This window comes from Ciona intestinalis, chromosome 14 (genome assembly GCF_000224145.3).
Source record: "Ciona intestinalis chromosome 14, KH, whole genome shotgun sequence".
Lineage (NCBI taxonomy): Eukaryota > Metazoa > Chordata > Ascidiacea > Phlebobranchia > Cionidae > Ciona > Ciona intestinalis.
This window is the reverse complement of record NC_020179.2, coordinates 2,922,597-2,937,711: the sequence shown is the minus strand read 5'-3', so window position 1 is coordinate 2,937,711 and position 15,115 is coordinate 2,922,597. Positions and strand designations below refer to the sequence as shown.

Genomic DNA, 15,115 nt, shown 5'->3' with positions numbered 1-15,115 from the left:
GCTGTTTCCGTACATTACCAATCAACGCGCGCTGTTTAGGACTCGTTTTTACGACTTTGGTTTGTACAGGAGCGGGCCTGGGGCAAGAAAGAAGTTTGCCCAGACATTTCACGTCAGGTACTCGTGCCAAACAAAGCGGAACAGTTTCATGTAGAAAGTTAGCGCTGAGACGGCGACCAAATACGTTATGAACTCAGTTGAACAAAAAGTTTGGAATTGTGAAACCGTTTTTAACGTAACGCATGTAAGAAAAGGCTGATATAATTTTATCTGTATAGTTTTTCATTGTTAAACAAGTGTATTTTATATGTAAAATCGACAGTTGGAAATGTAGATGGACTAAAGAAACATTGTATAGCTGCGAGAGAGTTATGTCTACAAAGGTAACTTAAACCATAGCTATTAGTACGCGAAATGTTTTTACGATGACGATATGCTATTTTAGAACTACGAATAGCTAGCTTAGTACAGTAGACCCTAAACCAATTAAAGGTATTCTATAATCAGTTAAGGTTAAATGGTATTCTATAACATGACTAATTCCGTATTTAAATGACTGTGTATTTAGTAAAAGGTTATCATGAATCTCTATTCAGATGTAGTATGTGTACTGTGCGGTAGGATGGGACATATTGGGCACATAATATCCAAATATCCTAATCATATTTTAAATAATTAACAACGGTCTATGAAAGTCTTCAGGATATGGTTTTACAATTCTTTAATGTTCTTCATTTACTACCAAATGCGGCGAGAAAATAGAAAGAAAGAGATCTTTCCCCACCCTACTATATCTTGAAATTTGACATAACAGTTTTAAGTTATGTTGCAGACGAAATGAGGTTAGCGATCTTTACGCTTTTAATATGTGTCGTTGACATTTGCATGTCGGTTGAAGCTGATGAATTTCCAGAGAATCACACCGATGATATTTTACACAAAATAGCGGGCAAAATGCTCGGAAATGACGGAGATGAAAATGGTTTTGACGAAGAAGAATTCAGTGGCTCAGGGGACTTTAATGACATAGCTAGCGGTGATTATATAGACATAACTCCAAACCGCACCGACTGCCACCGAGGAAGAAATGGTACTATTGAAGTTAGTACTAGCAACCAAACTGAAGGCAGAGAAAGAATCGGCTGCGTTCAAAATAAAAAGGAATCATGGTCAGGTCCAGTAAATTCTCCAAACGTCTTGGACACTGAGTTAGCAGAGATACTTGGAAATACAACAGTGGACAAGAAGACTTTGGATTTGTTAACAGAGGACATTGGTGAGGATTTCAAGTTACTTTATATTAATGTAGTATATAGGGTGTAGGAAGACGGGACACCTTTAGCAAATAATATCCAAATGTCCTAATCATGTTTTCACAAAAAAAACGGTCTTTAACAATTACCAACGGTATGGAAGTCGTGGCCATACGGTTTTATAATTATTTGTTCCTTGTTACTGCCAAATAGGACGAGAAAACAGAATGAAAAGGTGTACCATCTCCCCCACCCTACCAGTATATGTCTTGTCAAACAACTGGTATAGGTTTTAGTCTTTGGGATGGTTTAACAAGAACTTTATTTAGCATGCATTTCCTTGGTAGGGTTGGATTTGAAACTCTTTAACTTTAGTTATTTAAAAGTAATTTGGATAACACAGGTGTGTAGCTGTTATAGTAACCACCACCAAAAGATAATTAACGGTAGTTGCTCAAGCCCAGTTGACATTTATATTTTCATTTTTTTAACAAAAGCAAAATATATTTATGCATTTAGTTCCCATAAGTAAATTATATGGGAAACATGACATCCGTGTTATTACGACTGTCGTGTTTGCCCCGCCACGCGAAGATTAATAACTTACATCCGTTCAAAGAACCCGATAAAAGTTGTTTTAAAAATACTTTTAACTGTGTTTTTTTAGAAAACATAACTTCTGGCGTGGTTTCTATCAACAGGACGAACTTAAGAGAAGACAAACTCAAGATTAATGTGATAGTGGAGGCTGCTAATAATAATACCGGGCTTATGTTAGTTCTATTAATGTTCATTTTGTTGGCGATGTTTCTTATGTTAGTTTATTACAAAGGCTGGATAGGTTGCCCGTCTGCTGTGCTGGACAAGGTTCCTTATAAGAGCTACAAATATGCACCGCTTGATCCTCACGTTGCTTGAGCTTCTGCAATTTGACGTCCAAACCACAGCGCTAACATTGGTGGAAAAAGCATAAGCGCTGGCTACACCAATTATATGCAGAAAGCGCTGCTTTTTAAATATCGCTTATATCGTTAAACACACAACATTGTAGGATGGGACACCTTTCTATTCTATTTTTCCGTCCCATTTGGTAGTACCATAGACCGTTTTCATTGTGTAAAACACAATCAGAATGTTATTTCCCATTTCACCCCACAGTAATATACTTCGAAATTAATTGTCAAATACGATTCAGGTTTCAATGCTTTTGTCAGTTTTTCTGAATCCGCAGTTTTTTAAAAATACATTCAAACACGTTCAAAGGTGTATTTTTTCAACCCACCGTACTAAACCTCATATTAAAAATGCTTTTCCGTTAAAACCAATATGAACTGCCGCAAAAAATGATCAAAATATTCCACTTATATCAAGTGCTGGGAACGTCTGCAACCTTGCACCATTCGACTCTTTACAAGAAGAAAGAATTCCAATCCACACAAAGAAAATACTTCCATAATAAACTAGAGCGCTCTGAGCATACACAGTGCAGCAAAACGACAGCTGTACTTCACGGTTTACACTGTCGCTGTAAGCGTAAGGGGACGCGTTTTTTTTTTTGATAACACAGTTAGAAGCAGAGACCACATTCGAACGTTACATGTTACACTGTCGCTGTAAGAAGACGCGTTTTTCTTTGATAACACAGTTAGAAGCAGGGACCAGATTTAAACGTTACGTTTCCAAGCTACGAACACGGAGTACAACTGGAACTGACGTGCAAGGTATTTTCCCCAACTCCGTGACCACCATGGCAACAAAATCCGGTGGCGTGACGTCATAAGTCAGGTGAAGTACCTATTTAAAGAAAAGTTATATGTGGAAATGGTAAATTGTTTAAAACGTGAAGTGAAATTACTTTCAATGAATCTGTCTCTTCCCATGCTGCATTCGTAAGAAGTGGTGACGTCAGCTCGCTTTTGTTTTGTACAAGCAAATCACGTGGGTCTCCTGTAATAGAATATTCATCCAAGAAACAAATTAATTTATACGCATCAAATGCAACTTACTTATCCTCGTGTGGCCGTAAAACGACAGTTATTAAACCTGGGTGATCAAACACCTCGTGCCAGCTTACCAGTTACCAAGTATGTTACTTCGTAAATTATTTTCAGTGGAGTTTTTTATGTGAAATTGCACTTACCCAAAACTCACACTATACTTACCTATTTCATTATTTACAAAGGAATCAGTTTGTACACGCTCACAAAACTTGTAAGCCTCACAACACACTATAACTGGAACACCTCGTATTTTTGCTGCCATTGCCACCATAGATGTCCCTACAGATCCCATGACATAACCATTGGATAGAAGACCATGAGCCCCAAGAAATACTTTCGTTACCTGTGATTAGGGAATACCAAGGTGTTTTATTAAAGAAAATCACTAATAGGCTTTCCGAATTATCAGCCTTACATAAAAAATTGCTCTCTAAAAATAGTCACCCACAAAGTAACATACATGGTAACTAATAAGCCAGCACAAGGTCTATGAACACCCTTGTTATAACGGCCATGTTTTCTAGCCACGTAAGGATAAATTAAGCTACATTCATTTATTCATTTATTTAATCTGATGATTTTTATTAAATACTTCTTTTATTTAAAGGTTTATATTGTTATGCATACAACGTAAGTACATAAATGAATAAATAAATGAACGTAACTTGCTTTATCCTCCCATGGCCAGAAAACGACAGTCATTATAACATGGATGTTCAGTTGCTTTAACTTGTGCTAGCTTACCAGTTACCACATATGTTAATTTGTGCCTTTGTGGGTCATTAATTTTTATGTATACACTGTATGGCTGACAATTTAGACAAACCATTAGGGACCACTGGGTTGAAGCAAGTGCCGTTAAGTGTCTTGCCCAACGACACATACGCTCACAATAGTAGCAGCAACTCACCTTTACCCCATTACCTCTAGGTTAGCATTCTGCCATGTACCAACACCTATAGCCTAATAGTATAAATACATTTCATGCATTTTAATTATAATAAGACAAATTTTACCTCGGGCATAATATAAGAAGCTGCTGATACCAAGACGTAAGAACATTTTATTCCAACGCGACATAATTTACGCAGGGTGCCTCTACCAGATAACTTGGGCCTACCATCAACCACTATCACACTGAACTTAATACCAGCATTGTGTGCGTCACATAAGACTTTGGTAATCAGAGATGAACTATAACAGGTTGTGTTAAAAATTGAGCTAGAATGTAACTTACTTTACCCTTGTGTGGCCGGAAAATGACAGTCGTTAACGCGGGTGTTTATACACCTGGTCTCAGCTTAAAAGTACCATGTATGTTATTTTGTGGGTGATTATTTTTGGGGGGATTTTTTCATTTTATGTATGGCTGATAATTTGGACAACCCATAAGTGACTACTGGGTTGAAGCAGTTGTTAAACTATGTGTCTTGTTTTAGGGAAAATAGGCTACCAAAAAACAGAGGGTAAAAATTCGTAATCAAATATATATATATTAAGCTTTATTGCTATGTATGTCTGCTTGGAATAAGTGCCTATTTTTGGACAGTATGAAATATATACTGAGGAGATACAGTAATACACAAGATTACAGAGACCAAGACCAGAAAATTATAGCTTATTCGTAGCATCATAATCTTACCTTCCAAACACCATGACCACATCTCCATCTGTGATTTTAGTGCAAGCATATCCTGAAATAGCTTCGCCAGCAAGAACGATATTAACGTGCACGAATTCCCTTAAGCTCTTAATTAGCCTTAACTTGGCCTGGAAAAAATCATTACAACAAAATTAAAAACATTTAAATATAAAATCAATACAGTGATTATATAGCTCAAAACATAATTATACATAGAAAAAGTTTAAAACAAAAGAAAAAATTTTACTTTTTAAAATACTTTAAATATATATTACCTCTGAATCAGACATCCCTGTAGGAATATTGGTTATTTGTAACTTGATATATTTGATTGCACTTCCCATTGAAACTGACAGTGGTCGACACTGGTCAAGGAAACTGAAAAAAAACTCAGCAATATAAATATAAATACTTAAAAACTTTTTTAGGTCATTTTTGGTTAACATAACACATAAAAAGCGGTCGTTTATTTAACTAGGTGATATGGGAAAGGTAAAATGTATATATTGTATAAAAATAGGAGTAAAATACAAGTAAAATGTGTTGTATGTACATTGCAAAAAGGGTCAACCGAGCCGTAAATGATCCAAGCCTATGGCCTCTTCCTTATACAACAGAATCCAGAACAGGCAACATTCATCATTCAGTAACAGGTTGTGTCTTTGCACACACTTTTGCTATTATTAAAAGTTTAACTTGAAAATAATTAAACACGTTTTAAAAATAAATTAACACAATAAACATTTAAAATATTTTAAAATCTTTGCTACCGTAATTGAAGAGACAAATAAATGCAACCTATTTTATCCTCGCATTGCAGGAAAACGACAGTTGATATACTACAGGGGCTCTGTTTTATACACCTTGTGCAAGCTTACGAGTATGTTACTTTGTGGGTACAAATAAAGTTATTATTATCATTAGTCAGTTACCTTATAGCTGGCTTTAACTTTGACTCCAAGTGTCTGGAAAGTTCTTTCTGTGGTGGAGTCTCATAATCTGATATTAGTTTACAAATAGCAGACATGAGTGCTGCACATCTTGCGTTGGAACCAGTAACAGTTCCTTCAGCATACTGAAGACCAAGCCGAATAATTGCTGGATGAATCGCATTTTTTCCAAACCTGTGTTAACAATTGAACGTATAAGCTATATATACATATAAAAATACCTGTATTTGTTTCTTGGATTTCGGTAGCAAAGAATTAGAAATATTTTAAACAAAAAGACAGGATATAGCGACAAAACACAGTTGTTAAAACACGCTTACAGTTAAAAACATATTTACATTTAGTTGAAAGAAAATAAGCGTGGTTGCTACACCTAGCAGACAAAAAAATTATATATATTTAATAATTATTATCAAGTTTGTCTTCTTAAAGAAAGAAAAATGTGCGGAAACATAAGACAAAACTAAGCCCAATAAAAATAACAATAGTTTTAGTATTTTTATTATTGTTTTAGTTTAAAATTACATTTGATCAATAATACAAAATATTTAAACGTTTAAAAATATATTATTTAATTTATTTTTATTTATATTTATTTATTTAAATAAATTTGATGTAATGTAAAATATTTTCAAAAACCAGATTGCGAAATTTTTTTAAAGACCATATTAAGCAATACCCACCCAATATTTTTGGTGATAGAAAGACTTCTTTCATACTGATGTAAATGGGAGAATAAAGCAACTTTCTTTTGGCCTTCAGTTCTCTGGGGTACTTGCTGCTTCTCTAACTTTTTTGCAGCTTTTTTTTGAACTTTTGGATCATCAGCCTTTAAATAAAATAAAAAAATTAAATATAAATGACTTGTTTGTCTACTAGGTGTAGCAACCACGCTTATTTTTTTCTAACTAAATGTAAATATGTTTTTAACTGTAAGCGTGTTTTAACAATTGTTGTTTTGTCGCTATAACCTGTCTTTCCGTTTAAAATATTTCTAAATCTTCGCTACATTAATCAAAGAAATAAATAAAGAATAGTTTTATTTAAATTAATTACAGATTAAAAACAACGTTATTTTAGGTGTTGGTTTTTTAATGTAGCGGATTAATCCTCGCATTGTGGGGTAGCGAAAATTTGGCCGTTAAGGGTCTTGCCCAAGGACACATATGCCAACAATGATAGCAGCACTGAGCCTTGAACTAATATCCTCTAGGCTTAAGCTAGGTACAAGACAATCTACTTTCAAATTGTATGCCAAACAATTAATTCCATAATGAACATTTATCTATAAATACCTGGATATTGGCTGGTACCCTTGGTCCTTTTTGCTTCGTATTTGCAGCAACTTGGTCCGACTTCTTTGATGCCTTTGCCGCTCTATCTGCTTCCTATTTAAAAAAAACAGACAGCAATATTGTAAATGTAATGATTACTATAATCCAGTGGTCTCTTATGGATTGCCTAAATTGTCAGCCATAAATTTAAAAAAATCGTTAAAGTTACACATGGTAACTAATATAAGCAGGCACGAGGTGTATGAAACAGAACACCTGTGTTATAATGAATGTCAATACCAACAACAATTGGATAAATAGTTAGATTTATAACTGATTTATTAATTAATAAAAGATAAACAAACGTATTTATTACTTGTTTAGCACGCCTCTCTGCTCGTAACTCAGCTTTGGACTTCTCTATTTTGGGTTCCTCTCCTTCAGGTTTCGAAGGTATGTTATGCTACAAGGAAATTTAAGATTTAGGATTTTATTCATACGATACATTTGTTCATTCATTCATTCATTCATTCATTCATAAATTGTATTTATTTACCTTTTCTTTCTGCGCATTTTTCTCTTTACGTCGTTCTTTTTTAAGCTGCTTTTTCTGTTCACTGGTTAAATTTTCAGCATCACCGTTATTCATACTAACGGGAGCAGCAGCGGGAGTGGCCATGGTTGTTAACTGTTTAAAAACTAAATTCTACCAAACACGAATTAAATCTCCATGATGTCGCATTGTGCAAAACGGGGAATACCCTAAAACGTTATGATATTTTGTATTCGCAAACTTTCTATACACGATATGTAATATTGCGTGCCAAATTTTTATAATTTGGTGCTTTTCAGCTTTTCCACTCACTTATTATTCATTTTTTCTGGTTACATGATTTTTTACGTAACTGTGACAGAACAGTTTATTCTATTAGACAAAACCACTCGCTTTTACTTCATAAAATAAATACTTTATAAAATATTCTCTTCCATGTACACACACATTTCAGACACAAACTGCACTTACTCATACCATAAATAAATACGAATAAATCCCCTACCAAATATTATATATAAAACAAATACGAAACATTGGTGGTATTATTTTATTGCGATAGAGCAAAAGTGACTTCGGAATGACCAGATATGATGTAACGATCATTTAGAACTGAATCATTTGTCCCTGTAAAAATATAAATGTTAACAATGTGAATAAAAAATTATCAGTACAATAAATATATAGAGGTGGAGGTGGTACACTTTTGCGCAAGAAATAATAGAATATACATATACTTTTTGACAGTAATTAATTTATAGCGAATAAAAATGCTGTAGAAACAAAAACTAATTTGATAAACATTAGGGGTGGTACTGTAGTCTTCTGACTGAAACTAGTCGGTACATTTTGACCGACTAAGCTCTGTAACAAGTCAACAGACAAGAATACCACTCCTGTTAAACAGGAACAACAGTTAAATTAATGATATACAAGCACAGACTGCACAGCATACTTTGAAAAATAACAATCTATTATATGTAAGCAAAAAAAATTCAAAAAAATTGTAACCCAAAAAAGAAAAAAAGTCCAAGTTACCTTTCTCTTTCTATCACCTCCCAACTCGAAGTGCTTACATCTCTTGATGGCAAGTTGTTTCCTTGCTTTACATTGTGAGCATTCCATTCTCAACACAATTTTCTTGGTAACTTTAGCCTGAAAAAGTAATTACGTATTATTATTTTTTAAATAAAAACCTCAATGAATACGGCAAGTCAAAATATATATATATATATACATATATATATATGTATTTAAGAATTATTATGCAGCATAGGTATTTGCAACTCAATGCCAACAGAATATGTCGTTGATTTTGCGTGCATGCGTTACACATACCATTCGAAGCCACGTTAGGAAAACTTACTTAATTTAATACAGATCTGGGATAATCCTTTAGCTGGTGGCTACCTAAAATTTTGGTTTCAAAATGTTCTATAGGCCCCATTGATTACCTACAGTTCTATAGGCCCCATTGATTACCTACACATTACCTACAGTCTAATTTTTGTTTCTTAAAAAGTTGGCCAATCATGTCGAAAATTAACTTTGAAAATGCGCAAAAACCTGCTTCGTCACTGCTATTCGCCTGACTTGTGTAAGGATACAATTTATTATGTCACAATCGCGGTATGATACGTCACAATATTGATATAATACGTATGTTACGGGCTGTAATAGGCTTGTTTTATGCTAGTGAAAACCTTAACCCCTAACAAAATGGGTGATTTGTAACGTAGACATCAAACATAACAATCTGCATTCAATGATATAATAATATAACTTTTGTTTAATTCATGAAAGACTTGTGAAAAATACGGTAATGCAGCACGGTTGCGCTCATTTTTAAATGTAATTTTCAACACAAATGCCGAGTTTTTCGCAAAAAAAGTTATAAGTGAGACCTAAGGAAATGAACGAAATCATGCTGCGTTACCGTATTTTTCACACGAGCCGTCAAAGGTTAGATTATTACGTCATAGAATGCCTATTGCCACCTTTGATTTATACGTTACAAATTAAGTAATTTGTTGGATTTTTAGACTTAGGGGTAAGGGGTTAAAAGTAGGGATTATAGTTGGGTTAAGGCTTGAGGTTTTCCCTAGCATAAAACAGAAAAACAAGATGATAACGTGCTGTAACGTACGTAACATGTCACTACTGTGACGCAGCATATCACTATTGTGAGGTAACAAATCGTTAACCTTACGCAAGTCAGGCGAATTACGGTGACAAAGCATGTTTCGCGCATTTTTAAAGTTATTTTCGGCAGGAACGCAGTGTTTTGTCGAAAAAAATTTACAGCGAGTATCAGAGAGACGCAAGAAAGATTTTAAGACCAAAATTTTCATTGGTCACCAGCGGCAATTTTACCGATATTGCTAAGTCGACCAGTGAAATAGTATAATACTAAATGACCAGTAGTAGTAGTTTTACTAGACATGCTTTATTCACACTCACAACAAATTGCGGACAGATTTATATTTTTCTTTTGTTTAGATAAAACCACAGCACATACAGTGCAAATATAAACTAACCTTTTTACGGAACACGACTTTAGTCTGACCACCATATCCGGACTGTTTTCTGTCGTAACGCCGTTTACCTTGGGCATATAGCGAGGCTTTACCAGTTTTGTATTGGGTTACCTTGTGCAGAGTATGTTTCTTGCAGTTTTTGTGACTGCAGTACGTCTTTCGTGTCTTTGGCACGTTAACCTGAAGAAAAAAGTAAAATCTAAAGACTTCTTTGGGAATTTTAATTTCTAAATAATAACTTTAAGGTAAAAGATATCCGGATGTTATCAGATAAATATCACAAATCTTAATTTTATTCTCACCATCCTGCTTGCCTACCGCTGTTCGAAAAAGAAATTCGTCGCAGTGATGCTCAACAGAAATTGATTTTCGCAGTGTGACCTTAGATTTACAATAAAAAAAAATTTAAAATATTAACGTATTACCAGTAACCTAACATAAAAAAGAATAGTTTATACCTTCGCAAAATATGTTTTATTTTATAAATTAAAACTTGTTAAACATTTTAACGAAGCCTCATGTGTACGATTGGAAAACTTGAAAGTGTTAAATTCGCATGACCAAGAAAAACCATTATCGTTTGCTTTTTTCGATAAAACAACATATTCCTAAACAGTAAAACTTGTACTTACAAGTAAACATATTGCAAAGAGCTACTGTTTTAACACAAACGTAAGTTTACAGAAAAACTCCCCAAAAGTATTCGGCCTAAACGAGGTTACGACCTTCAAGTTTTACGAATGCAATCATCCATTCATTATTAAAAGCAATTTTACGTTGGAGAAATTACTAAATTTTACCTTGATTTTACTCGATTAGGGCACTGATATAGCATATAAAACTATTTATTTTAGAAGTATATTAAACTAATTATATTTGCTTAAAAAATTCTACAAATTTGATTGCTTTTTTTCGTTTGTTCTATAGAATCACAACCTCATTAAAAGCTGTGGTTATTTTAGATATTACTTTACAAAATGCTTTCAAGAATCTTATTTAAGGCTGGTAAGTCATAACACTAATATTATAAGTTCATCTAACACCTTAAAATATCTTAATTAATGTAAAAGGCTAAATACTTCAACTTATTTGCTTGTTTTTATTAAATTGTTAAGAATATTGTAAGATTGCTCTAATTTTCCAAAACAAGCAAAACAGGATATATATATATAAAACATAATTATGTTCCTTTTCCTATTTTTAGTTAAAAAAAGACTTTACTATTTCAAACTATTTTAGATCCACGCTTATAAAAGACAATTTTTGTCATATATATATTAGCTGCTATCTTTTCCTTATAACTGGCAGAAAATTACCTTAATTTCTTTTTGCACCCTAATCTCTTTTATATTCCAGGCCGTCCAGTAAGTTCGTGCGTGCGCGTTGCCGCTCGTATGTCTTCTTCTACACCATCCACATTGCAAGTTGTTGACAAAAATTATCCAGTAAGATTTCAAAACCATAACTGACTATATTTTACAACAATTCTTTAACATTTTCATAATATTAAAATCCAAGCTCGCCAATTTTTTTGCTGGAAACCAATTCACATCTTCTGCTAACGTTAATGGTTAATGGTATAATTTAGTACTTTGTGATAAATTTGTAGGCCTATACTATGGTTGCCCCCTAAATAATGTTATGTCGTCTAGTTTGGGAAGCGCTTAAGTTTAAGCATACTTTCTAGGTGTAGCGACCACACTTGTTTTCTTGCAAATAAATCTAAGTATCTTTTCAACCGTAAGCGTGTTTTAACAACCTTAATTTTGTCCCTATGTCATAATCTCAGAGTGTAGCGACCACACTTTTTCTTCCAAATAAATCTAAATATCTTTTCAACCGTATGCATGTTTTAACAACTGTTGTTTTGTCGCTATATCCTGTCTTTTTGTTTAAATTATTTCTAACTATTTACAACCGTGTAGTATTTTGAAATTTTCCCTAATCGAAAAGACAAAAGTTATTATAATTATTGTTATAATACATATTTATGTTAATAAGAACCTTACTATTTTTTTACGTTTAAATGGTCTACATCAGTGCTCTTCAACCTTTTTTGGGTTGGTGAACCCCTAAAGTTGTTGCGACAAACTCATGCACCCCTGATTGTTTTAACGTAAAACTCATGACGTTTCTCGATTACCAGTGATACAAGATATAGAATTCATATAAAAAAAACTGTAGGAAAGTGGCTAAGTTTGTTAAAAATGTTCAAAACTGAATATTATTGCTGAAAATTGTTGAAGTTTTTGATGCACCCCTGTATACCCTTTTGTTCTGGTGTACCCCTGGCATATTTTGGTGCACCCTATGGTGCACCGTGCACACCGGTTGAAGAGCACTGGTCTACATTATACACTAACAAATTTTTATTATCTATTTATCATATTCATCATACATTATAAGGTATCTATTCTTCACTACAGGCGCGAGTACAGGATTGGGAAAACTTTAAAATGCCCGGAGCTCCTTATGAAGGAATGGGACCTTTACCACCAGTTCCTGACTTTGATGAAAACTCAGTCCGTCATTACGTCATTCCTGAATATTGGTTCGATTTCTTGTACCCAAGAACTGGTGCTACTGGTAGGCGTGTTCTTGTAAATTCTTGGTATATATATATTTGTTTAAAAAAACTATCAAAAAAGTTATCAAGCACAATATCCATGTAGGCCATGATAGTTATTCAGTAAACATTAGAGCCTAAAATGCGGCATTTTTTTGCATGTTATGATGTTTAACTATAAAGCGCTTGTTTGTATGTTAGGTGTAACGATTCTGTTATTTTTTTCCAAACAAATGTAAATATGATTTTAACTGTAAGAATGTTTTAACAACTGTTGTTTTGTCACTATATCCTTTTTTCGTTTAAAATGCTTCTAAATCTTTGCTACCATAATTAACTACCAAAGAGACGAATAAAGTTATAACTTATTTAAATTATTATTAAACTACCTCATTAAATGTGCCAGCCATACAAAAATGTGTCACCAACCTAGCTTTGTAATTTTTTCAGGTCTGTACACCTTAATGGCTGGATTTTCCGCCATGCTGGTGTCAAAGGAATATTTCATCTACACACCTGATACTTGGTATGCAGCTACACTGCTATTAACTGTAGCTGGTCTTAATAAGATGGCAGGCAAAGATATTAGAAACCTGTTTGATAACATGAGGACTGTAAGTTAACTAATATTCTGTGAATCTGACCCTGACCTGGTACTCATACTTAAGAGTAGGACGATTCTTATGTAATAAAATACAGTTGGATCTTGTGCTATGAAATAGGTGTAGAATCTGTTCTATTTTTATATAAAAGACTGGGCGATGCCATTTAGGCAAAATAAAATATATATATATACCTGTGTCCTGTATTTTATTATACCATTTGTGATATATAAATAATTTTTGTCCGTTACATATTTTATAAAGTGGCTGTACACAGTATCCGGAATTCGTCCGTTTTGTCTGTTTTGTCCGGATTTCGCTGTCACATGCGGAATTGGCCACGGGTTTGCATACGACTTCGCATGCCGGATACTGTGTACAGCCACCTCTAGTGGTAATTGTATTAACTTAACCTAATTGAATACGAATATTTTTGTGACACCATTTAAAAAAACGATGAAATTTCTTGCTGCAACATTTTTAGCTGAGATCTCTTAAAATCTGTAATAGAAAAGACCAAAATTAAAAACACAAGCTGTTTTTAATCTATAGTATACAGATTTTAGAGCTATCAATATTCAAATTTACTACAGGTCGCTGCAAAGTCGTCAGTTAAAAAGTTTCAAAAACTTAACTTACCTAATAATACAGGATGAATTGAAAGCATTGGACCAAGTTAAGAGTGATCAGATGGAAGATTTAAAACAAACTGTTGATGAAATTAAACTTGAACAGTGGAGATCTGGTTCTGCAGAAATGATCAACGATGCTTTGAAGGTATTTTATACTTAATATTTTAATGAAGTTTTTATGTCATGGTTTTTAGGTTATGGTGTTGGTCTGTTAGCCTGTTTCGATGTTGTTTAGTGTATGTTTGGAAATTTACATGCATTGTAAACTATCTAATACTAAACAGAGACAACTGTTGCATAAATTAAATTTTGAGGAATTTTCATTTTCTTTTTTTTTTACAAAGTTTTCATCTTTCCTTGCAAGTTATATTTTCCAGTTATTTTAAATTTTAACAAGTAATGTAGTCGTTAATTTTTTTCACAACAGAACAACCTTGCTATGATGCTGGAGACTGAATATTTAAATCGACAAGCTGCAGTTGTTGAAGCTGTTAAGCGAAAGTTGGATTACCAGGTATGTATTTATAATTAAACTATGAATAAATGTACCTTAACTTGCTTTATCCTCGCGTCGCCGGAAACAACAGTCGTTATAACATGGGTGTTGACCCCATGTCCCCATCAACTGTGGGCGAGAAGCAGGTTTTTTTAGTTTGGTTTGAGTTAAAAGAAATCTTTATCCTATTGCAATTTATAAAAGTAACTTCTGGCTTTTTTCCTTTAAGACAGCTTAAGCTTTAAGCTTTCATGAATAAAGTTACTATGTGACATTGTGTATAGGCATTTTCAATCTATGTTTTAATGATATTTTATTTAATTTTCTCTGTAGGTTGAAGTACAGAAGGTAGACTCCCAACTTGCCCATGGTCATATGGTGAAGTGGATTGAAGAAAAAGTGATGAACACGATCACACCCGCTTCTGTTAGTATTTCTACTATTTTTATAAATTCAGGATATTCTATTCTATAAAGGGCCTACAGCTACACCAGAATGGTTCATTCCCCCAGCCCTAAAAGCTCACTTATTACTCTATATTAAGTACTTTCTAAAAGTATTTTCAGTGCTCTAAAAATAATACCGANAGAGATAAATTATGGATTTTTTT

General features: G+C 33.6%; 4 protein-coding genes across 5 annotated transcripts in view; 2 read left to right on the top strand and 2 right to left on the bottom strand.

Moving 5' to 3' along the window:
- Positions 1 to 798: 798 nt before the first annotated feature.
- Positions 799 to 2,511, top strand: LOC104266412. The gene is made up of 2 exons (XM_009862532.3): positions 799 to 1,276; positions 1,921 to 2,511. Exons 1-2 carry the CDS (start codon positions 838 to 840, stop codon positions 2,169 to 2,171), a joined length of 690 nt encoding a protein of 229 aa, XP_009860834.1. The 5' UTR covers positions 799 to 837; the 3' UTR covers positions 2,172 to 2,511.
- LOC100187323 (translation initiation factor eIF-2B subunit delta-like) lies at positions 2,506 to 7,891 on the bottom strand. The gene is made up of 11 exons (XM_002131833.5): positions 7,676 to 7,891; positions 7,496 to 7,582; positions 7,141 to 7,233; positions 6,529 to 6,674; positions 5,828 to 6,019; positions 5,171 to 5,273; positions 4,896 to 5,023; positions 4,270 to 4,447; positions 3,416 to 3,596; positions 3,109 to 3,200; positions 2,506 to 3,047 (listed from the first exon to the last, which is right to left on the bottom strand). Exons 1-11 carry the CDS (start codon positions 7,796 to 7,798, stop codon positions 2,925 to 2,927), a joined length of 1,446 nt encoding a protein of 481 aa, XP_002131869.1. The 5' UTR covers positions 7,799 to 7,891; the 3' UTR covers positions 2,506 to 2,924.
- A 316-nt stretch (positions 7,892 to 8,207) lies between these two features.
- Positions 8,208 to 10,608, bottom strand: LOC100180220 (60S ribosomal protein L44). Its single transcript, XM_002131889.4, has 4 exons — positions 10,512 to 10,608; positions 10,210 to 10,389; positions 8,711 to 8,827; positions 8,208 to 8,299 (listed from the first exon to the last, which is right to left on the bottom strand). The coding sequence occupies exons 1-4, from the start codon at positions 10,512 to 10,514 to the stop codon at positions 8,279 to 8,281; spliced, it is 321 nt and encodes a 106-aa protein (XP_002131925.1). The 5' UTR covers positions 10,515 to 10,608; the 3' UTR covers positions 8,208 to 8,278.
- A 385-nt stretch (positions 10,609 to 10,993) lies between these two features.
- LOC100177870 (ATP synthase F(0) complex subunit B1, mitochondrial) overlaps positions 10,994 to 15,115 on the top strand; it is a 7,183-nt gene continuing 3,061 nt past the window's right edge. The window contains exons 1-7 of one of the 2 annotated variants that reach the window (XM_002131911.5): positions 11,104 to 11,214; positions 11,566 to 11,654; positions 12,636 to 12,795; positions 13,226 to 13,389; positions 14,029 to 14,154; positions 14,437 to 14,523; positions 14,839 to 14,931. In XM_002131911.5, the coding sequence (XP_002131947.3) occupies positions 11,187 to 11,214; positions 11,566 to 11,654; positions 12,636 to 12,795; positions 13,226 to 13,389; positions 14,029 to 14,154; positions 14,437 to 14,523; positions 14,839 to 14,931 (747 nt within the window). In that variant the 5' untranslated portion in view covers positions 11,104 to 11,186. Of the gene's footprint in view, positions 11,215 to 11,565; positions 11,655 to 12,635; positions 12,796 to 13,225; positions 13,390 to 14,028; positions 14,155 to 14,436; positions 14,524 to 14,838; positions 14,932 to 15,115 lie in introns of both variants that reach the window. The other variant, XM_009862529.2, reaches the window with a different exon arrangement.